This window comes from Gobius niger (assembly GCF_951799975.1).
Source record: "Gobius niger genome assembly, chromosome: 13".
NCBI classification, from domain to species: Eukaryota; Metazoa; Chordata; class Actinopteri; order Gobiiformes; family Gobiidae; genus Gobius; species Gobius niger.
In genome coordinates, this window is record NC_136864.1 from 2,153,290 (window position 1) to 2,177,604 (window position 24,315).

Genomic DNA, 24,315 nt, shown 5'->3' on the forward strand with positions numbered 1-24,315 from the left:
CCCTCCACACTGCTCAGACCACACGCTGCTCTGATTGCATCCAATGAGCTACAGAAATCTCATTAATCTAGTGCGAAACAAACATTCATCCACATAAATAAGGTCTGCACATTTACATTTATTTGCTAAACTGTAACTTTCATGAGAGTCAGAACATAATAATGCCATTTAGAACTAAGTTTACAGCGAAGTACTTTGTTTCCCCGCAACCTTGAACGCCTCAGCCTCTCCTCCGGTGCTGCTTTGCTTCGTGAGGAAAAAAACTTGTGGACCTCAAAAAAGCGGTCCATGAGTTGAAGGCCCTCAGGAGCCGGGATTCAAACCCCCAACCTTCTGATCATGAGACGACCTGCTCTACCATCTGTGCCACTGTCGCAGTGAGGAGAAGCACGAGGCCACTCCTTCTTAGACATGGACTTGTGCTGTAGCATCTCCCCTGCACAACATGTGAGTTGTTAGGTTAGAATTGAGTAGAATTATTACATATTAACCTCTTACCACCCGGCAAAACCAAATGCATTCTCTCCTCTTGCCATTGCCGTTATATAAAACATCTGGTGATCAACGGTCAATTAGATATGATGGAGTTAAAGTCTGGAACAGACATATCCATCTTCTGGATTCCTCCACCTCATTATACATGTATAAAAACAAACTAAAACAAAAATTAATGACTGAGTATTTGTCCTAAGTACAGAGCAGAGACTCATAAAGGAAATGATTGTATGAGTATTGTATATTTGACACGTTGTATTTGTATTTGACTCTGTATTTTTGTACTATGTAGTGACTTAGTGTGGTTTTACATGACTCTGATTCTTCTTTAATTGTTTACTTGGGAGTGGTGTTGTTATAAGCCTAATGGCTTCTACCTCTCCCATGCACATGCTATTATTATTATTCATTATTTTGTTGTATATCCATACATCCGAATGGATGCTTTTTGTGTTCTTTTTGACTAGTTGTGCTAAAGTGCTAAATAAATAAATAAATAAATAAATAAATAAATAAATAAATAAATAAATAAATAAATAAATAAATAAATTGTCGTCACTTTTTATTTCCCTTATGTGTTTTTGTCACTTTTTTATGGCACTTTTTTGCTGGATTTTTGTCACTTTTTTTGCTGGATTTTTGTCTTTTTTTGCTGGATTTTTGACATTTTTTTGCTGGATTTTTGTCATTTTTTTGCTGGATTTTTGTCATTTTTTTGCTGGATTTTTGTCATTTTTTTGCTGGATTTTTGACATTTTTTTTGCTGGATTTTTGTCTTTTTTGCTGGATTTTTGTCATTTTTTGCTGGATTTTTGTCATTTTTGTCAATTTACGCCCTCATTTTCTTCTCGTTTTTTGTCGCTATTTTGAAGAAGCTTTTAGATTTGGAGGAAACATGTTCAGGTGGGAGTTAAGAGGTTAAATAAAATGGAAAAAGTTTGGGGTTTGCTTTGGAGAACTGTGGAACTCGGGTGCAGCGATGCTTCCAGACAAAGCCCCCACAAACCCCTGATGGCTCCGAGTCCAGGGTGTGAAGAGGAGGACTCACCGCCCGTGCGCTGGCCCCTGAGGGCGGCCGGGGTGGGGGTTTGGAGGGAGGGGTTGGAGCTCAGGTCGTTGGTCTGTGGACCGTCGTAGTCGCTGTCAGAGAGCTCCGGGTACAGGCTCGGGTAGATCAGGTACCTGTGGGGACATGAAAGGGATGAAGCCGTGTTGGAGTCACTTCCTGGATGAAGTTCGGTCTCGTCTTTACCCGCTGAAGGTGGTGTAGTGAGCCGTGTTGCTGTACAGGGCGTAGCGGGGGTCGCCGTGGAGACGCAGCCACACCGTGTCCCCGAAGTCCAGCTGCAGCATCACGCTCTGGCTCTGCATCTGCAACGCCCCACATCATCAGCCCACACTCCCCCACACCATCAGCCCACACTCCCCCACACTCCCCCACACCATCAGCCCACACTCCCCCACACCATCAGCCCACACTCCCCCACACCATCAGCCCACACTCCCCCACACTCCCTCACATCATCAGCCCACACTCCCCCACACTCCCTCACATTCCCCACACACCCCACACCGTCAGCCCACACTCCTCACACCGTCAGCCCACACTCCCCACACACCCCACACCATCAGCCCACACACCCCCACACTCCCCCACATTACCTCACATTCCCCACACTCCCCACATTACCTCACATTCCCCACACTCCCCACATTACCTCACATTCCCCACACTCCCCATATTACCTCACATTCCCCACATTCCCCACACTCCCCCACAGTCCCCACACTCCCAACACTCCCCCACACCATCAGCCCACACTCCCCACACACCCAACACTCCCTCACACCATCAGCCCACACTCCCCAGGCCTCCAGGTTCCCTCCTTTTTATATATTTTTGTTTGTGTGGCCTAAACCTGTTTTTTCCCATCATGTGCTCTTGCTGCTGTGGTCCTGGGCTGTGATTGGAGTGCATTGGAAGTCCTGGCTGCTGGTTGGGTCTCTGGCTTTGCTGTCGCCTGATTGGGGGAGCAGTTCTACACCTGTGCCAGCCACTCCTATAAAAGGACCCCACCGTGGCTCATTCGGGGCTGCTGGTCCTTGTGGCCAGTGCGCCATTTTGTGTTCTGTGTCTGCGTTGTTAATGCTAAACTTTTGTGTATTCAGAGACACTCGCTCCCTGTTGCCGTTAGTGTTGCGTCACTTTTTGGTATGTTCACATTTACGTGACTTGGAATCAAGTGACACTCGTTGTCTAGTCATGACTTTGTTTGGTTTTGTTCGGCCTGATTTCGTCTGTTTAGTTTGACAAATATTGTTTGGGTTAAGCTTTTTGTAAATACTGTAAATAGCCTTTGTTTGGTTATTTTTGTCGCTCCTTTGTTAAATTTACCTTGTACACTCCTTTTATTAAATTACAACTTTATTTATCCATTTTACATCTTGGTTTTTGTTACTTCCTTTAACTAGCTGAGCCGGGTCGTAACAAATTGGGGGCTCGTCCGGGACATTCCCCACACTCCCTCACACCATCAGCCCACACTCCCCACACTCCCCACATTACCCCACACTCCCCACACTCCCTCACACCATCAGCCCACGCTCCCCCACACTCCCCACATTATCCACATTATCCACATTATCCACATTACCCCACATTACCCCACACTCTCCCACATTACCCCACATTACCCCACATTACCCCACACTCTCCCACATTACCCCACACTCTCCCACATTACCCCACACTCTCCCACATTACCCCACATTACCCCACATTACCCCACATTACCCCACACTCTCCCACATTACCCCACATTACCCCACATTACCCCACACTCTCCCACATTACCCCACACTCTCCCACATTACCCCACATTACCCCACATTACCCCACATTACCCCACACTCTCCCACATTACCCCACATTACCCCACATTACCCCACATTACCCCACATTACCCCACACTCTCCCACATTACCCCACATTACCCCACATTACCCCACATTACCCCACATTACCCCACACTCTCCCACATTACCCCACATTACCCCACATTACCCCACACTCTCCCACATTACCCCACACTCTCCCACATTACCCCACACTCTCCCACATTACCCCACATTACCCCACACTCTCCCACATTACCCCACACTCTCCCACATTACCCCACACTCTCCCACATTACCCCACATTACCCCACACTCTCCCACATTACCCCACACTCTCCCACATTACCCCACACTCTCCCACATTACCCCACATTACCCCACATTACCCCACATTACCCCACACTCTCCCACATTACCCCACACTCTCCCACATTACCCCACATTACCCCACACTCTCCCACATTACCCCACATTACCCCACATTACCCCACACTCTCCCACACTCTCCCACATTACCCCACATTACCCCACACTCTCCCACATTACCCCACATTACCCCACATTACCCCACACTCTCCCACATTACCCCACATTACCCCACATTACCCCACACTCTCCCACATTACCCCACACTCTCCCACATTCCCCACACTCTCCCACATTACCCCACATTCCCCACATTCCCCACATTATCCACATTATCCACATTACCCCACACTCTCCCACATTCCCCACATTCCCCACATTCCCCACACTCTCCCACATTCCCCACATTCCCCACATTCCCCCACACTCCCTCCCCTCCCCACTCTCCCACATTACCCCACATTCCCCACATTCCCCACATTATCCACATTATCCACATTACCCCACATTACCCCACACTCTCCCACATTACCCCACACTCTCCCACATTCCCCACACTCCCCACATTACCCCACCCTCCCCCACACTCCCCCCCCTCCCCGTCCGTACCTTGCGCTCGTCCGTGCTGTCCTCGTCGTACACGATGGTCTGCACCTCGTTGCGGTTCTTCATGAGCATCACCGACAGCTCCTTGTGGGGGAACTTGCCCACGGTGAAGCTGAAGTAATAAGCTCCCGGGATCCTGCAGGTGAACAGGCCCGTGTCCTTCTGGAAGTCTCCGCCCACGTCCACCGTCACCTGTTCCACCAGGCAAGAACATCAGCGTCACACGACGGGATCGCAGGACGGGCGACACGGTGGCGCCGCGGTTAGCGCCTCCACTTCACAGCTAGAAGGTCCCGGGTTCGATTCCCACCTCGGCCCTTCTGTGTGGAGTTTGCATGTTCTCCCCGTGTCTGTGTAGGTTTCCTCCGGGTACTCCGGTTTCCCCTACCACTAAAACATGTGCAATAGGTGAATCCTCCAGCCAGGGGATTCTGACCACCATCCTGGCTCCACATCATGGAGACGGGTCCCCGGGTCGACCACGGCTCCTTACGGGTCGCCCCAGTGGCATCGAAGGATAAAGTAAACAAAGCAAAAACGAGAACGTAAAGGGAACATTCACACTCTTATCAGTGTTTGTGCTTTATCTGACACTGAAGTCCCCTGTAAACACTATAGTCCATGGGCCAAACCCCAAAATCTGGCAAATCGGTACCGAAAAGGTGGCAAAGGCTATCGTTGATTTTTAAGTAGGTCCATGTCTGAGGTTTATATTTTTGTATGATAGCCTTTTTAGAGTTACAGCTTTATCATAGTTTTCAGTTGTTGAAGTGAACCAACGCCATGTCAAAAAACTCGCTTTTGACGCTGGTCCTTTTTTTGGTTGAGGCCATTTCCAGCCCATTAGATACTGATTTACACCATTGTATTTGGTATCATTGTAAAGAAGACGTTTTCATGTTTCATTTGAGCCCAAATGTACTACTCTGTGACTATTACCGTGGTAACCATAGCTCCTCAAACTCAAACCTGAGGACATTTTTTCACCATTTTCATAAAAACAGTTTTACTATGTTTAACGCTGTTTCTTCAAGGAACATCACAGAGACAAATGTTCGATACTGGGCAACTCTCTAGACTCTGAGGATTCAGGAAATGTATAACATGTCAGTACTTTCTCAACTTAAGGCCTCACAGTGAGCCATGAAGTAAAAGAATGTCCACCTCACATGAGCCTCTCCCATTGAAATAAGCCTATATCTGCCATTCTAAGGTTGGAACCGCTGGTGAGACTTTCTGTCCAGGAAAGGCCAATGCAACTTGAAATTACATTTATAAAAATTACATTTATTCTGTATTATATAACCTGTATACTAAATTGTAAAAAAAAAAAAAAAAAAAAACATATTATGTAGCCTATACACTGTTTATGCACTCACTCAATCACTTTCACTCATTCACTACTGAAAACACATAATTCTACATTGGTAATTGGCAAATAAATAAAGTTTCTAGCAATATAACATTGCAGACACCATTGTCTTTTGCTTCCAGAGAGTTGTGCAGTCGAATGGCCCTCGGGACAAAGACAAAAGGGGGTTAACTATTGCTAGATTTTGAGCCAAAAGCTAGGTTAGAAGTACCAAGGTGTTCTACCGTACTAGAACTGGATTCTACAGAAAATTAACTCAGGGAACATGAAACGAAAAGAAGAACATGCAAACTCTACACAGAAAGGTCCCACATGGCCTGGGATATCCAACCCAGGAACATCTTGCTGTGAGGTGACAGCTAGACATTCAGTCACTCTTGAATCCCCTTGTACAAAAACCATGATGCTGATAGAAAAGGGTGAAGGGAATACCTTTATGTCCAAGAAGTTGTGGAAATTGTAAGTTTAGCTACAGCTTAAACACAGCCACAGTTCTGTGTCCTGCATAACTCCTGCAGCTGAGGGTGATCTGGGAGAGCTGTCTCCCAGAGACACAAACTGTAGTTGGTTAGACAGTTGGTTATGCAAGAACCAAGTTTTTCCTGCAACAGTTGACCATGGCGATCTGTGGCCAATAGCAATGTTATGTCTTCTTCCAACCAGATTCTGCGACTGTGAAGGGGCAAGGGAGAAGCGGGGGTGAATTTCGGCTGAGTACAGACTGGAACCACAGCAGGACCGGCTTTACATCTTTTTCTCTCAGACACGGACAGTGGTTAGCTCAAGTTTTTTGTTTGATCTGATAGAGCTTATAGAAGCCCATAACACTAAAGGAAGAACATGAGGCAGCACGATGTAAGCTAGGAAAATAATGTGGGTCTTGTCTTGTTTGGAGCAGCACTGTCCTTGCGCCAGGTGGAAGATCTGGCCCAAAAATTATTGAATGCGCAGGAGAGATTGCCGGCCCTCAGTGGTTACTCTTAGTGCTTAGCGTTGTCTTGCCTCTCAGTATGAAGCTCAATGTAGGTGTTTTTGTGTGGAGTTTACATCCTCTGTCTGTGTGGACAGATTTTCTTTGGATGCTTTGGTTTCTTCCATTAACATAAAAGATGCTGGTATTGAGATAAAATGTGCACAAGAGGCAACAAGAGGTTTCAGAGGTGGTGCCTGCTGAGCTCCCAAGAGACAGTTTTCTAGTTGCATTTGACTGAGCTCGATATAACTATTGTCAGCCCGAGGTGATGCTGAGCCCTGCAGAGGTGGCTCAGCGAGGGGAGGGTTCTCTTGTAAACGCGTAACATGCATGATGCAGCGTGCAATGTTTAATAAAGATTAAAGAAATAAAAGTGTTCCTCCGCTGCTGCAGCCACTCTCTGCAGATCCAAGCTGAGCGAGCGGGACAGAGAGGCAGCAGCCTCACGTTGGACACCGTTCGAATGCGCAAAGTTACGAAATGTACAGGATTTAATTGATCAGAAACTGTCATATTGGCTGCAGAGGAGTTACAGAGTTATGCAGCAGTTGCAAGAAAACTGTAGCGTATTGGAACATTTGCGCTACAGCTGCAGGATTCTTGGAGCGGCTGAATTGGAAAAAAAACGTTGCTATGCCCCCTGTAAAATGCGCTTCTTTCTTTTGGACTGAGCTGTGGCTACACAAGGAGCATCATCAGGAGGTAAACACTGACACAGGATGGAAATGTCTCTTTAAAACTCAGATCAGACCTGGTGTTGTGGCACTTGAGGCATGAGTGGTTTATTTGTGGAAAACTGTTGGTGGTAGGGGTGTGTTTGGTGTAAGGGGTGTGTGTGTTGATCTACTGTATCAAAGTAGGCCGTGCATAACCTACGCTCAAACAGACTTTTCAAGGCAATTTCGCTTTTGTTTTCAATTTGACGTAGAAGACGACAAGGCAGCGCGATATAAAGAGGAACATAATGTGAAGGTTGCCATAGAAGAGCAGCGCGAGTGCTGCTTATAATGAACCACGCCCCAGTCGGCCTCTTTTTCTTAAACAACGCCCTCTCCCTTGCAGCACAGCCTTTAGCGCAAAACCTGCGCCACATGCAAGATCGCACGTGCACCACGTTGCGTTTAGAGTTGCGCACGGACTGTGCCAGTCACAAGATCTGGCCCTTGAACTTTGTACACGGCACCAAGGATTGGCATCGGCAAGTCTGAGGTCTGGGGTTTTAGAGGAGGCATGCTTTGAGTGGTCAAGTTAAAATATCTTGAGATATAGTTCATAACTAGGGAAGAAAGGATAGAGTATGAGTATAAGGAATACTCTTCACATGAGACAAGTCGCCCAAACGAATTCATTCAGTCCACACATGGTGGTAAGATAATTAACCCATGGTCAGGTCATGGAGGCAGCAGCAAAGCAGAGATTTCCAGACATCCCTCTCCACTTCCTCCAGCTTTTTTGAAGGGATCCCGAAGCTTCCCAGGCCACATAGAGACGGTGTGTCCCCGAGCCACCTAAGATGGCTCTCCCCGAGGGGAAGAAGCAGCGGCTCTATTCCAAGCTCCTCTTAGGTGACTGAGGAAACTCCTTTCGGCCGCCTGCATCTGCGACCTTGTCCTTTCGGTCATTACCCAGATCTTATCACCATAGGTGAGGGTAGAACATAGATCAATCAGCAAATCAGCTCCCTCTTCACCACAACAGTCCGACACAACGATCACTAACGATGCACTGATCTGTCTATCGATCTCACGCTCCATCCGTCCCTCACTCGTGAACACGACCCTGAGATACTTGAACTCCTCCACTTGAGGCAAGGCCTCTCCACCGATCTGGAGAGGGAAAGCCACCCATGGCCTCGGATTTGGAGGTGCTGATACTCATCCCACTTCACACTTGGCTGCAAACTGCCCCAGGGCAGCTGAAGGTCCTGATTTGATGAAACCAAATGAACAACACCTGAGATCCTGGGGTTCCCAAACCGGACACCCTCCGGTTCCTGGCTGTGACTTTAAGTTCTGTCCATAAAACTAATAAGTAAACTTTTGTTTATTCATTTATACAGCATATTTCATGCGCACAGACTCAATATGCCTGGGAAGAAAATAAATAAATTACACAACATCAAAAAACTCAAATACATTAATACAGCACATACACAAAAAAACAGAAAAGCTGGAGAAATTCCTCTGTGATTTAGTTCTGGATGAGGCTAAGCTTTAGTTTTGAGTTGACTCTTCATGTCCTGGTTATAATCTATAACACCTCACACCTCACCATCTCTATACTACTATATTTTATTTATTTGTAATGAAATAAGAAATGACCTTACAAAATGTTTTACTTTATTAACTTACTAACTTACTTAGTAAAAAAGGATGTTGTTCAAACGTGTGGTTTATGAAAAATTCAAATTCAAATTCAACTTCAGAACAAACTTTCTACAGCAAATAAATTAACAACTAAGTTAGTATCTAGTGTAAAATATGCTATTTTTTGGCACAACCATGTGGTGTCTACAAAGACACACTTTTGGAATTATCTTGGATTATTGAGACATTTTAGACAAATGTACAGGACTATGTATAGTAGTGAAAGAGACAGAATGGCATTGTGTGTATATAGCATATTATATGATAAATATCTACAATATATAAAATAGATAAACAACTTTTTGCTGAAAATACAGAGCTGTTCTTCTCCACAAATGTAATTTCAAGTTGCATTGGCCTTTCCTGGACAGAAAGTCTCACCAGCGGTTCCAACCTTAGAGTGGCAGATATAGGCTTATTTCAATGGGAGAGGCTCATGTGAGGTGGACATTCTTTTACTTCGGGGCTCACTGTGAGGCCTTAAGTTGAAAAAGTACTGACAGTTTATACATTTCCTGAATCCTCAGAGTCTAGAGAGTTTCCCAGTATCAAACATTTGTCTCAGTGATGTTCTTTGAAGAAACAGCGTTAAACATAGTAAAACTGTTTTTATGAAAATGGTGAAAAAATGTCCTCAGGTTTGAGTTTGAGGAGCTATGGTTACCACGGTAATAGTCACAGAGTAGTACATTTGGGCTCAAATGAAACATGAAAACGTCTTCTTTACAATGATACCAAATACAATGGTGTAAATCAGTATCTAATGGGCTGGAAATGGCCTCAACCAAAAAAAGGACCAGCGTCAAAAGCAAGTTTTTTGACATGGCGTTGGTTCACTTCAACAACTGAAAACTATGATAAAGCTGTAACTCTGAAAAGGCTATCATACAAAAATATAAACCTCAGACATGGACCTACTTAAAAATCAACGATAGCCTTTGCCACCTTTTCGGTACCGATATTTGGTCTGGCCCATGGACTACTAGGGCTGGGACAAAACATCAGAGCGGATTTGGATTGCAATACTTTGTGATGCAATACCAAGTATTGATACTTTTTCAAGTGTCGCAATACTTTCAATACTTGGTTTGGAGGCATTTTTATCAAACTCCTTTGTTGTTACATTTTGTGTTAATTCATTTTTCGATCTTAACACTTCAGTAAATGTCAAAGGGCATTGGGTTTATAAACTTTGGACATTTGACAGTTTTCTTTTTGTACATTTTAAAGGAACAGGCCACCGTTTTTACACACTGAGATATGTTCTTACCTTAGCTTTGACGAGTTCTTTAGGACCTGTCTGATCTTCCCCCGTGCCTTCAGTCACGTAAACACAGCGCAGACGGCGTTAGCATTTAGCCTCTCCCTCTCTCCTCTATAGCTCCAAAACAGGTCAAGATAGAAGCTACCAAGCTCTTCCACGTTTTCCCTATTTAAATATGGTTACGTGAAGTGTTCCACTACAAAGTATAATTACACAAAATTAAACAATGTGGATTTTCTAAGCGGATAAAAGGGGGAACTATATTGTAAGGCGTAATAAAACCAGGAGTAATTTGGCATCCGCACAGTAAAGTGAAGATTACTGCGCGGATTTCAAACTACTCCTGGTATTATTATGCCTTACAATATAGGGAGAGGCTAAATGCTAACGCCGTCTGCGCTGTGTTTACGTGACTGAAGGCACGGGGGAAGATCAGACAGGTCCTAAAGAACTCGTCAAAGCTCAGGTAAGAACATATCTCAGTGTGGAAAAACAGTGGCCTGTTCCTTTAAGGTAAACATATTACAAATCATAATTACTTATTGTATTGCAATATGTATCGGATCGGCCCCTGTATCGTGATACGTATCGGATCGTGACAAAAGTAGATCGTCCCAGCCCTAGTATACACTGGGTACTTTAAATAGTAATATATTGTATATTAGTACTTTAAACATGTATATTTTCTTTCCTCCACTCGCTCGTGTTTTGTTTTGACGACTTTAACTACACACAACTAGATCTGACTCTTCAGTGTCCACCTGGATTTGGTGCATTTAATTTGGGGGAGTTTTAACTCCCTAAACACATAGGTCAGAATCACCTTCACACCCATCACAGTCTCTTCAAGGTAATGCCTTCAGGGAGGAGGCTGCGGAATTGTAAAAGTACGAGAGTCTCTCCTTGTAAAAGTAACTGAGGACCACCGCGAACCTCCATAAACCTCCATAAACCTCCGTAAACCTCCGTAAACCTCCATAAACCTCTGTAAACCTCTGTAAACCTCTGTGAACCTCTGTAAACCTCCATAAACCTCTGTAAACCTCCGTGAACGTCCATAAACCTCCGTGAACCTCCTTGAACCTCTGTAAACCTCCTTGAACCTCTGTAAACCTCCGTGAACCTCCATAAACCTCCTTGAACCTCTGTAAACCTCCGTGAACCTCCTTGAACCTCCCCCGGGCCCCAGGCGGAGGCCCTGGCGACGCACCTGGTCGAAGGTGACGGCCAGGTGGTCCCCGGAGCCCTCCATGGAGCTGGAGCGGACGGCGGAGAAGGCCGACCTCAGGCTCAGGTCCGAGCAAAGTCTGGAGAAACACCACGCCGAGGGGAGGGGCCACAGCAGCAGCAGACCAATCATCACACACCGGGGCGCTGACATCATCACTGCACAAACACACAAACAACAATGATTCAGAAACAAAAACAGCCAGAACTTTAGTTGAGGAGAAACCGTCCCGGGCAGGGATGGAGGCAAAGGTTCAAACATCTGACGTAAAAATATATCGGCAAATATAATTCTGAGAAAAGGCCGAGATCTGGTGCTAACTATCATAGCCACTTTAGCATAGGGACCTCTGATGCTAACTATCATAGCCACTTTAGCATAGGGACCTCTGATGCTAACTATCATAGCCACTTTAGCATAGGGACCTCTGGTGTAACTAACCGGTGATTAGGAGCTATGTGCCGTCCCATAAGCCACTGCAACCACTGTTGATTGACAGGAGCACATTTAATAATAAATAATAATAATAAAAAATAAGATTCTGCACAAGCCAAACTTTATAAAAGTGATAAATCCATGTTGTCGTCCCCACAGCTCAGTCACATGTCAGTGTTAAAGAGGAAACTCAGGAAACAGATTAAATGCTTTTGTTTTCATTTAGTAGAAACTTAAGCCACATGGATCATTTGCTGCTGTAGCTTTAAGAAACAGCCGTTGAAATAAAATAACACTAAAGGGAAATGTTTGGATCATTTGGATTTATTTTTCTCCTTAAATGTCTTTGTTTGGACACTATGTTGTTGTTGGACACTAGGGGGCGACGTGCACTTTTGTTTGGCCTGCACTCCACCAATAACTTTAAAGAAGAAGAAAAACAGCTGTTGGTGATGTCACTTCCCTTTCCCCTGTTTAAGGACGGACGGATTGTTCAAATGCTGCTGAAGCTCTAGTTCCCAAACTGCACAGATCTAACAGTCGACCCATGAAAGGTTAAGGAGTTAGTGCTGGTGTTAGAGCTTAGAGGATACGATCTGATGGTTTCAGACGCCGCCTGGGTGTTCACCTCAACAAAAATCTGGACCAACGCCCTGGACAAGAAGGGCCAAAGTCGCCTCCACCTTCTGAGGAGTCCTGTGCTGCCCCCTGGAGGACAGGAGGGTATTAGCCAAGCTCGCCTCCATCATGGACAACACCTCCCACCCACTGCACAGGACTGTAGAGGAGCTGATGAACAACCAGACTGTGAAGAAACATCTGCAATAACCCCTGTATCTGCTGCACTTACTGAGAACCTGCACTGGGACGGGAAACTTTACACCTCGATATTCTACTTTTCATTCTATTTTAATTTATTCTTATTTCCTTATTGTTATAATTCCGCCCTTTATAAGACACCCCCGTCTGTTTTGAACAACCACAGCAACGTTTACTTAAAACAATCAGCAGAAAACATTATTAAAAACGGATGAAAAAGCACCAAAAAGTACAGCGACTGGTCTGTGTTACATAAACGAGAGCCTCTGGGACGCCGGCGCCGCTCGGGGAGACTTCACTCACACGACTGACAAAACTGAGGAAACTCATCCGCCAACATGAGCTCAGACGGACTAAACGTTTGTTTCTCTGGAGGAAACGAGGAACGAAAAGAGCAAAGAGACAGACGGAGCGAGAGCTGCAGCACGGGCGGAGAAACCAATCAAACCAGTGTCAACAAACTACATGAGATAATGAGGTCATGAGCCGCTCACTCTCAAACACTCTCATTCATCCTGGCCTATTGTACATGTTTTATGTTTAGACCTTTAGACCTTTAGACCTGAGCTCCGGTAAATCCTTCAGCAGCCGCGTGCCGGAGCGTGTCACTGTTCTACGTTCTTTATTATTGTCAGAAAACCATGATGCTACACGTTAGCACCGTGCTAATGCTAACACGATGCTCAACGCAGATTTATTTGGTTGATTGATTTAGATTTCGCGCTGATATGACATGGTCGGCACGGCAACAGTTTAAAATGATTTGCCTCATGTATGTCACTTCCAGAGAGCAAGATTTGTGTGTAAGAATCAGAGGTTTTGTTCCTGATCTTGTCGACTGTGAAGCTCTGAGGCTCTGACAGCGTTCTCCTCCGCTGCCCGTGAACGTATAGATGTTTCGAGTCGGGTCTCCTCCTCACGCATCTCCCCCCCCCCCCCCCCCCCGCCGCACACCTCGCCGGGGTCTGGGCGTTACCATGGCAACAACTCTGAAAAGAAGCTGGCGTGCATTATTGTCTGAGCCAATGCCTGCAGAGGAGAGTAGGGAGAGGAGGGAGAGGAGGAGAGGGAGAGGAGGGAGAGAAGGAGAGGAGGAGAGGAGGGAGAGGAGGAGAGGAGAGGAGGGAGAGGAGGAGAGGAGGGAGAGGAGGGAGAGGAGGAGAGGAGGGAGAGGAGAGGAGGGAGAGGAGGGAGAGGAGAGAGAGGAGAGGAGGAGAGGAGGGAGAGGAGAGGAGGAGGAGAGGAGGGAGAGGAGGAGAGGAGAGGAGGGAGAGGAGGAGAGGAGAGGAGGGAGAGGAGGAGAGGAGAGGAGGGAGAGGAGAAGAGGAGAGGAGGGAGAGGAGGAGAGGAGAGGAGGGAGAGGAGGAGAGGAGAGGAGGGAGAGGAGAAGAGGGAGAGGAGGGAGTGGAGAGGAGGAGAGGAGGGAGAGGAGGAGAGGAGGGAGAGGAGGGAGAGGAGGAGAGGAGGGAGAGGAGGAGAAGAGGGAGAGGTGGGAGAGGAGAGGAGGAGAGGAGGAGAGAGGAGGGAGTGGAGGAGAGGAGGGAGAGGAGGAGAGGAGGGAGAGTAGGAGAGGAGAGGAGGAGAGGAGGGAGAGGAGGAGAAGAGGGAGAGGAGGAGAGGAGGAGAGGAGGGAGAGGAGGAGAGGAGGAGGGAGAGGAGGAGGAGAGGAGGAAGAGGAGGAGAGGAGGGAGAGGAGGGAGAGGAGGAGAGGAGAGGAGGGGAGAGGAGGGAGAGGAGGGAGATGAGGGAGAGGAGGGAGAGGAGGAGAGGAGGGAGATGAGGGAGAGGAGGGAGAGGAGGGAGAGGAGGAGAGGAGGGAGAGGAGGGAGATGAGGGAGAGGAGGAGAGGAGGGAGATGAGGAGAGGAGGAGAGGAGGAGAGAGGAGAGGAGGAGGAGAGGAGGGAGAGGAGGAGGAGAGGAGGAGGAGAGGAGGGAGAGGAGAGAGAGAGTGGAGAGGAGGAGAGGAGGGAGAGGAAGGAGAGGAGGAGAGGAGGAGAGGAGGGAAAGGGGGAGAGGAGGAGAGGAGGAGAGGAGGGAGAGGAGGGAGAGGAGGAGAGGAGGGAGAGGAGGTGAGGAGGGGAGGAGGAGAGGAGGGAGAGGAGGGAGAGGAGGAGAGGAGGGAGAGGATGAGAGGAGGAGGAGAGGAGGAGAGGAGGGAGGAGGGAGAGGAGAGGAGAGAGAGGGAGGAGGAGGAGAGGAGGAGAGAGGAGAGGAGGAGAGGAGGGAGAGGAGGAGAGGAGGGAGAGGAGGAGGAGGAGAGGTGGGAGAGGAGAGGAGGGAGAGGAGGAGAGGAGGGAGAGGGGGAGAGGAGGAGAGGAGGAGAGGAGGGAGAGGAGGAGAGGAGGGAGAGGAGGGAGAGGAGAGGAGGGAGAGGAGGAGAGGAGGGAGAGGAGGTGGAGGAGAGGAGGGAGAGGGGGAGAGGAGGAGAGGAGGGAGAGGGGGAGAGGAGGGAGAGGAGAGGTGAGAGGGGAGTGGTGGAGAGGTGGGGAGGAGGAGGAGGAGAGGTGGGAGAGGGGGAGAGGAGGAGAGGAGGGAGAGAAGAGGAGGGAGAGGAGAGGAGGGAGAGGAGAGGAGGGAGTGGAGGGAGCAGAGGAGAGGAGGAGGAGGAGAGGAGGGAGAGGAAGAGAGGAGGAGAGGAGGAGAGGAGGGAGAGGAGGAGAGGAGGAGGAGGAGAGGAGGGAGAGGAAGAGAGGAGGAGAGGAGGAGAGGAGGAGGGAGAGGGGGAGAGGAGGGAGAGGAGGGAGAGGGAGAGGAGGAGGGAGAGGAGGAGAGGAGGGAGAGGAGGAGACGAGGAGAGGAGGAGGAGGAGAGGAGGGAGAGGAGGGAGAGGAAGAGAGGAGGAGAGGAGGAGAGGAGGAGAGGGAGGAGGAGGAGAGGAGGGAGAGGAGGAGAGGAGGAGGAGGAGAGGAGGGGAGGAGGGAGAGGAAGAGAGGAGGAGAGGAGGAGAGGAGGAGGGAGAGGAGGAGAGGAGGGTTTGGGAGAGGACGAGGAGAGGAGGGAGAGGAGGGAGAGGAGGGAGAGGGAGAGGAGGAGGGAGAGGAGGAGAGGAGGGAGAGGAAGAGAGGAGGAGAGGAGGGAGAGGAGGGAGGGAGGGAGAGGGAGAGGAGGAGGGAGAGGAGGAGAGGAGGGGAGAGGAAGAGAGGAAGAGAGAGGAGGAGTGGAGGAGAGGAGGAGACGAGGAGAGGAGGAGAGAGGGAGACGAGGAGAGGAGGAGGAGGAGAGGAGGAGAGGAGGGAGAGGAAGAGAGGAGGAGAGGAGGGAGGAGGAGGGGAGGAGGGAGAGGAGGAGAGGAGGAGGAGGAGAGGAGGGAGAGGAAGAGAGGAGGAGAGAGGAGGGAGAGAGGGAGACGAGGAGAGGAGGAGGAGGAGAGGAGGAGAGGAGGGAGACGAGAGAGTGGAGGAGGAGAGGAGGGAGAGGAAGAGAGGAGGAGAGGAGGAGAGGAGGAGGGAGAGGGGGAGAGGAGGAGAGGAGGAGGAGGAGAGGAGGGAGAGGAGGGAGAGGAAGAGAGGAGGAGAGGAGGAGAGGAGGAGGGAGAGGAGGGAGACGAGGAGAGGAGGAGGAGGAGAGGAGGGAGAGGAGGGAGAGGAGGAGAGGAGGAGAGGAGGAGAGGAGGAGGGAGAGGAGGGTTAGGGGGAGAGGACGAGGAGAGGAGGGAGAGGAGGGAGAGGAGGAGAGGAGGGAGAGGAAGAGAGGAGGAGAGGAGGAGAGGATGTGAGAGGAGGGAGAGGAAGAGAGAGGAGAGGAGGAGAGGAGGAGAGGAGGAGACGAGGAGAGGAGGAGAGGAGAGGAGGAGAGGAGGGAGGAGAGGAACAGAGGAGGAGAGGAGGGAGAGGAGGAAGGGAGAGGAGGGGAGAGGAGGGAGAGGAGGGTGAGGAGGAGAGGAGGAGGAAGGCAGAGGAGGAGAGGAGGGAGAGGAGGAAAAGAGGAAGAGGAGGAGAGGAGGAGATGAGGGAGAGGAGGGAGAGGAGGGAGAGAGGAGGAGAGGAGGGAGAGGAGGGAGAGGAGAGGAGGGAGAGGAGGGAGAGAGGAGGAGAGGAGGGAGAAGAGGGAGAGGAGGAGAGGAGGGAGAGGAGGGAGAGGAGGAGAGGAGGGAGAGGAGGGGAGGAGGGAGAGGAGGGAGAAGAGGGAGAGGAGGAGAGGAGGAGAGGAGGAGAGGAGGAGAAGAGGGAGAGGAGGAGAGGATGGAGAGGAGGGAGAAGAGGGAGAGGAGGAGAGGAGGAGAGGAGGAGAGGAGGGAGAGGAGGAGAGGAGGGAGAGGAGGGAGAGGAGGGAGAGGAGGGAGAGGAGAGAGAGGAGGGAGAAGGAGGAGAGGAGGGAGAGGAGGGAGAGGAGGAGAGGAGGGAGAGGAGGGAGAGGAGGAGGAGGGAGAGGAGGGGATGAGAGAGATGAGAGGAGGGAGAGGAAGAGGGAGAGGAGGGAGAGGAGAGGAGGAGGGAGAGGAGGGAGAGGGGGAGAGGAGGGAGTGGAGGGAGAGGAGGAGAGGAGAGGAGGGAGGAGGAGAGGAGGAGGAGAGGAGGAGAGGAGGGAGAGGAGGGAGAGGAGGAGAGGAGGGAGAGGAGGAGAGGAGGAGAGGAGGAGAGGAGGAGAGGAGGGAGAGGAGGGAGAGGAGGAGAGGAGGGAGAGGAGGGAGAGAAGGAGAGGAGGAGAGGAGGAGAGGAGGAGAGGAGAAGAGGAGAAGAGGAGGAGAGGAGGAGAGGAGGGAGAGGAGGAGAGAGGAGGAGGAGGAGAGGAGGGAGAGGAGGGAGAGGAAGAGAGGAGGGAGAGGAGGGAGAGAAGGAGAGGAGGAGAGGAGGAGAGGAGGAGAGGAGAAGAGGAGAAGAGGAGGAGAGGAGGGAGAGGAGGGAGAGGAGGAGAGGAGGAGGAGGAAGAGGAGGGAGAGGAGGGAGAGGAAGAGAGGAGGAGAGGAGGAGAGGAGGAGGGAGAGGAGGGAGAGGAGGGTTAGGGGAGAGGACGAGGAGAGGAGGGAGAGGAGGGAGAGGAGGGAGAGGAGGAGGGAGAGGAGGAGAGGAGGGAGAGGAAGAGAGGAGGAGAGGAGGGAGAGGAGGGAGAGGAGGGAGAGGAGGGAGAGGGAGAGGAGGAGGGAGAGGAGGAGAGGAGGGAGAGGAAGAGAGGAAGAGAGGAGGAGAGGAGGGAGAGGAGGGAGACGAGGAGAGGAGGAGAGGAGGGAGAGGAGGGAGACGAGGAGAGGAGGAGGAGGAGAGGAGGGAGAGGAGGGAGAGGAAGAGAGGAGGAGAGGAGGAGAGGAGGAGGGAGAGGAGGGAGAGGAGGAGAGGAGGAGGAGGAGAGGAGGGAGAGGAAGAGAGGAGGAGAGGAGGAGGGAGAGGAGGGAGACGAGGAGAGGAGGAGGAGGAGAGGAGGGAGAGGAGGGAGACGAGGAGAGGAGGAGGAGGAGAGGAGGGAGAGGAAGAGAGGAGGAGAGGAGGAGAGGAGGAGGGAGAGGAGGAGAGGAGGAGAGGAGAGGAGGAGAGGAGGAGAGGAGGGAGAGGAAGAGAGGAGGAGAGGAGGAGAGGAGGAGGAGAGGAGGAGCGAGGAGAGGAGGAGGAGGAGAGGAGGGAGAGGAGGGAGAGGAAGAGAGGAGGAGAGGAGGAGAGGAGGAGGGAGAGGAGGGTTAGTGGGAGAGGACGAGGAGAGGAGGGAGAGGAGGAGAGGGAGGAGGAGGGAGAGGAGGAGAGGAGGGAGAGGAAGAGAGGAGGGAGAGGAGGGAGAGGAAGAGAGGAGGAGAGGAGGAGAGGAGGGAGGAGGGAGACGAGGAGGAGGAGAGGAGGGAGAGGAGGGAGAGGAACAGAGGAGGAGAGGAGGGAGAGGAGGGAAGGGAGAGGAGGGAGAGGGGGAGAGGAGGGTTGAGGAGGAGAGGAGGGAGGGAAGGCAGAGGAGGAGAGGAGGGAGGAGGGAAAGAGGAAGAGGAGGAGAGGAGGAGATGAGGAGAGGAGGAGAGGGAGGGAGAGATGGAGGAGAGGAGGGAGAGGAGGGAGAGGAGGGAGAGAGGAGAGGAGGAAGGGGAGAGGGGAGAGGAGGAGAGGAGGGAGAGGAGGAGAGGAGGGAGAGGAGGAGAGGAGGGAGAGGAGGGAGAGGCGGGAGAAGAGGGAGAGGAGGACGAGGAGGGAGAGGAAGAGAGAGGAGGAGAGGAGGAGAGGAGGAGAGGAGGGAGAAGAGGGAGAGGAGGAGAGGAGGAGAGGAGGGAGAGGAGGGAGAAGAGGAGAGAGGAGAGGAGGAGAGGAGGAGAGGAGGGAGAGGAGGGAGAGGAGGAGAGGAGGGAGAAGAGTGGAGAGGAGGAGAGGAGGAGAGGAGGAGAGGAAGGGAGAGGAGGAGAGGAGGGAGAGAGGAGGAGAGAGGGAGGAGGAGGGAGAGGAGGAGAGGAGGGAGAGGAGGGAGAGGCGGAGAGGAGGGAGAGGAGGAGAGGAGGAGGAGGAGAGGAGGGGATGAGAGATGAGAGGAGGGAGAGGAAGAGGGAGAGGAGGGAGAGGAGAGGAGTGAGGGAGAGGAGGGAGAGGGGGAGAGGAGGAGTGGAGGGAGAGGAGGAGAGGAGAGGAGGGAGAGGAGCGGAGGAGAGGAGGAGGAGAGGAGGAGAGGAGGAGAGAGAGGTAGATGGGAGAGGAGGAGAGGGGGAGAGGAGGTGAGGAGGAGGGAGAGGAGGGAGAGGGGGAGAGGAGGGAGTGGAGGAGAGGAGAGAGGAGAGGAGGGAGAAGAGAGAGGAGGGAGAGGAGGAGAGGAGGTAGGAGATGAGGAGGAGAGGAGGAGAGGAGGAGAGGAGGGAGAGGAGGAGAGGAGGGAGAGGAGGGAGAGAAGGAGAAGGAGGAGAGGAGGAGAGGAGGAGAGGAGAAGAGAAGAGGAGGAGAGGAGGAGAGGAGGAGAGAGGAGAAGAGGAGCAGAGGAGGGACGAGAGGAGAGAGGAGGAGAGGAGGGAGAGGAGGAGAGGAGGAGAGGAGGAGAGGAGGAGAGGAGGAGAGAGAGGGAGGGAGAGGAGGAGAGGAGGAGAGGAGGGAGAGGAGGAGAGGAGGAAGAGGAGGAGGAGAGGAGGAGAGGAGGAGAGGAGGAGGAGGAGGAGAGAGGGGAGGGTGAGGGAGGACGGGGGAGAGGAGGAGGAGAGGAGGAGAGGAGGGAGAGGAGGAGAGGAGGAGAGGAGGAGAGGAGGAGAGAGAGGAGGGAGAGGAGAGAGAGGAGGGAGTGGAGAGGAGGGAGAGGAGGAGAGGAGGAGAGGAGGGAGATGAGGGAGAGGAGGAGAGAGAGGAGGGAGAGGAGGAGAGGAGGGAGAGGAGGAGAGGAGGAGAGGAGGAGAGAGAGGAGGGAGAGGAGAGAGAGGAGGGAGAGGAGGAGAGGAGGGAGAGGAGGAGAGGAGGAGAGAGAGGAGGGAGAGGAGAGAGAGGAGGGAGTGGAGAGGAGGGAGAGGAAGAGGGAGAAGAGGGAGTGGAGAGGAGGAGAGGAGGAGAGGAGGAAGAGGAGGAGAGGAGGGAGACGAGGCATCTGAGGCGCAGCACGAGGAATTAGCTCCAGCCACGAGGGACTCCCGCGTTATTATCGGCCACTGGCTCCGGACCAAGAGCTTCTTATAATCACCGCCGTGAGCACCAGCCGGAGCCTTTGGAGTCATTACAGCCGCTAATGTGGCGTCTGTGACTCTCAGAGGAGCTTCAGTTCGGAAACAACATCAGACTTTCATCACAAAACACAGACTGGACACAAAATCATGAACTTAAAGAGCAACAACATCAGCAGCTTTTTACCATCAAAACCAGACACAACCAGGAAGTACGACCACATTAGTCCAGTGCTCTGGTCTCTGCACCAAAGTCCATCTCTGCCATGTTAGAGCCGCATGAACCATCTCAGGGAGGGGTCTCCTGCTGGTTACCAAAGCAATGGGGGAGGAACGTGCTTCTGTAGGGTCCTCATGGTGGGAGCTGACGTTGTTGTAATATCGCCCCCTGGTGGCCGGGAGCGGCTCCAAGAGACACTCGGGAGCATTGATTCTAATGGGGCTTCAAACGTCCCAAGAACGGCTTAACCCCTGAACTCCCGCCTGAACCGAGCACATTTTCTCTAGTTTGGCTTTACCCCAATCCGAAAACTTCTGGAAAAAAGGTGTGAAAAAGCAAAATTACAAAAATTTAACAAAAATGTGATAAAAAATTGACCAAAAAATGACAAAAATTGACACAAAAAAAAGACAAAAAAGTGACAAAAATGAGGAATACAAAACAAAAAAATTATGGAAAAAAAATCTGATGACGTGAGGAAAAAGATCCTCTCGGTTCAGGCGGGAGTGAAGAGGTTAAAAGTCTGGCTCCAAAGAGTTTTTCTTTTTCTAAAAATGAAGCATTTTCAGTGCAGTGACTGGCTCCAGAGCCTGTCAATCAAGCTCTGTGGAGGCTCCGCCCACCCCGAGACTGCAGGACTTCCCGCCTTTTTGTCCTTTTAAGGAACAGGCTTAAGGTCCACACAGGACTCTGGAACCTTTTTCAGTGAATGAAGCTGAATGGGACCCGCTCATCTTTATTATATTATATCTGTGTCAGGACTAAACGCGCTGAGGCTGAAGCTGGAACAGCCTCATGAGGATGTGAGACAGGCCTGAGCTGTGACAGTTTAAATCCAGGCTGAATGTGTGAATATGACACTGGAAGTATTTTATCTGCTCTCTCGCCTTTTATTGTAATTCATTAATTTTTGTTTTTCATTGATGTTGGGATCTTGAATCGCTATGGAAACGTCCTTGTGTGACATCACTGCTCCCAAAGAGAAGTGAGAAGATCGCTGTGAAAGTGAAAACTCCGTGATGTCCTCGCACGCCCTCGCACGTCCTCCGCTCGTGTTTCCTCTGACGCCGCGGAGCGTCCGGCGCCCGGCGAAGGGCCCGGCGCCCGGCAAGCGTCCAGCGCCCGGCGAGCGCCCGGCGAGCGCCCGGCGAGCGCGAGCCGCCCCGTCCTCTCACGGAGCAGATGGGACTATTTATAGACGCATCAAACAGCTCGGATCTGGGACACGACGGCTCTCCTCAGTTATTACTCTGCTCTGACAGGGAGTGACGCCTGCAGGGACCACACGCCCCGCGAGGTCAGAGGTCGTTTCATCAACTGATCTTTCTTTCTTTTCTTGAATCAAAAAAGAGAAAATGTCCAGATGTTTCCCCTGATCATTGGATTCACAAACCTGACATAAATACATCCTTCTGAAATAATAGGTGTTTTCGCACTAACCCCCCCGAGTCTCTTCGTCACTGAACCCCCGTGTTTCCTGCTCGTCTTCACTCAGCAGCAGGTGAAGCTCAGCTCACACTGCACCATTTTTCTAGTCGTAAACGATTTTATATAGAATGGGGGGTCCACACTACACGACTGGATTCAGTGCGATTATAGAACGTCTGGGGGTTCACACTTAACGACTGAGAATCGTAACGAACACACTACACGATTCTGACAAACAGCTGATGTTTTATAACACAGCGTCTGTCGTCTCTACGGCTCCGAAAACTGACCCCAAATCCGCAAAGACAGGCCTGTGTTTGTGAGCGTGGGATAACGTGTGTGTCCCGATTGGTCAACGGTGTCAACAATGTCACAACACCGCAGCGCTAGCTTACTGCTACTACCAAGCTTCAACTGGGCTATAGTTCTGTCAAATGGAGATAAAAGTCGACGACAGGAAGAAGCGGGACGTATTTAATAAGATTTAATAAGAAAAGGAGACGGGCGTCAACCTCAGGATGGAGGAGACAGTGGAGGAGACGGAGGAGAAAGCGGGGAGGCTAGCCGCCGTTAGCCGCCGTTAGCAGCGAGGTGAAGCTAAACAGTTCGTCTCCAAACTCGGTAAGAGCCGCTAAACTCTGCTCGTGGTTGAAATGTAGCTGGAAAAGGTGGTTGTCGTGAACTTTTGCTGATATAAAGTTGTGCTGTTTCGTGTGTGGGGCTGTGGCCATGAAATGAGTAGTTTGTGCCGCTGGTTTAACAGAGAAGTGAAAAAAGGAGGCGCGGTGGTGTTTTCCTGTCTTTATATCACTCTGTCATTCACATTTGTGTCGGTAAAATCACCCACGTTTCTCCCGTGCGTCCAAAATCGGGCTTAAAAATCAAACATGTTTGATTTCCTACGACTGGAGTCGCGTCTTTCTACTGCCCACACTACACAACCCCCCCACACTACACGACCCCCCCACACTACACGAACCCCCCACACTACACGACCCCCCCACACTACAAGACCCGACTCCGTGTGACCGCCTTCGACTGAACGCGACTCGAGAAGACTGAGAATTAGAGCGAAATCGGGCATAAAAGTCGTATAGTGTGAGCTGAGCTTTAGCGTTAGCATCAGCGCTGTGCTAACGCTAACCTGCTGCTAATGTGAGGAAAACAAACGTTAGCACGGGTCCAAAGGCTCCACTCGCCCTTCATGCGGCTGATCCCGTCTCACGTCCTCACTGAGGCTGTTCCGGACTAGAACCTGAAACGCAGCCTCACCATGTTTAGTCCTGACTCTGGGATCCACCAGGAGGCCCCGACCATGAAGAGACTTGTAACAAGCAGCTGTTTTAAATCTGTTCTCTGACAGCCCTTTTCCACCGAGATGGTGCCGGTGCTGGTTCTGGGCCAGTTCCAGTTTCAGAACCGGTTCTTTCGTTTTCCACTGAAAAAACGCTGGCTCTTGGTTCCAAAAATCTGCTGCTGGTGGGAACCAGTTCAAACCTGGACCAAGAAACAAGCACCAGTGATGTCAGCAGCTGGGGGTGTGGCTTCTTTTCCGATAAACAACCTGGCGCCGTTAGAGAGAGGAGCCGCTGTGAGGACCACAAACTTATTTTTGTGTGTTTTATAACCAGAAATGGCTGTAGCACGACGTTACTCTCCACGTCTTATGTGACAGTTGACTTCCCAAAGCGTTGCTATGGCAATTGGCTTGATGCACAATGTGGCTACGCTAGTTCCTCTGAGCTGAAGTTGTGGGTGTTTCTACTTCCTGTTTGTATTAATCTCCATTAAGATTAGCTTAGACCCGTTCGAATCATTGTATTTCCTACAGATTCTGTGGTGGACAGTGAGTTCCTGGTAGACGATCACTTACTGCAGGTTAAAGAGTTGCTGTACAGTGTAAATGTTTCAGCGGAGGAAACGTCTATGTTTATAAGGATCAGTGAGTTTGTCTTGAAGCTAAAGGCTAACATTAATTTCATGCATTATACAATTTGAAATGGCGCCTTTCATTAAAAAAAATTATATCATGTTAGCCTTTAGCTTCAAGACAAACTATCAATCCTGCCCACAACATAATCTTTAGACGATATGATTATTATTCCAGGAAAAGAATCCAGACAGGAAGTACTGGCGCTCACAACTTCAGGTCAGAGGAACTAGCATAGCCACACCGTGCAACAAGCCAATAGGTACAATAGATACAGACGGCATCTCGTCATACAAGGGGGCGTGGCCTCGCCGAAGGGGAAAATAGAATCTTTTGGGAAACACAATTTTTCCCTCTTTTTAGCCATTTTCTGGTGGAAT

The 24,315-nt window shown here is 50.6% G+C and overlaps 1 protein-coding gene across 2 annotated transcripts in view; it reads right to left on the reverse strand.

Moving 5' to 3' along the window:
• c1qtnf4 (C1q and TNF related 4) overlaps positions 1–24,315 on the reverse strand; it is a 37,149-nt gene that overhangs the window by 2,303 nt on the left and 10,531 nt on the right. Inside the window, exons 2-5 of one of the 2 annotated variants that reach the window (XM_079569613.1) lie at positions 11,551–11,726; positions 4,369–4,557; positions 1,748–1,866; positions 1,544–1,677 (exon numbers count right to left, since the gene is read on the reverse strand). In XM_079569613.1, coding sequence (XP_079425739.1) covers positions 1,544–1,677; positions 1,748–1,866; positions 4,369–4,557; positions 11,551–11,724 — 616 coding nt within the window. In that variant the 5' untranslated portion in view covers positions 11,725–11,726. Of the gene's footprint in view, positions 1–1,539; positions 1,678–1,747; positions 1,867–4,368; positions 4,558–11,550; positions 11,727–24,315 lie in introns of both variants that reach the window. The other variant, XM_079569614.1, reaches the window with a different exon arrangement.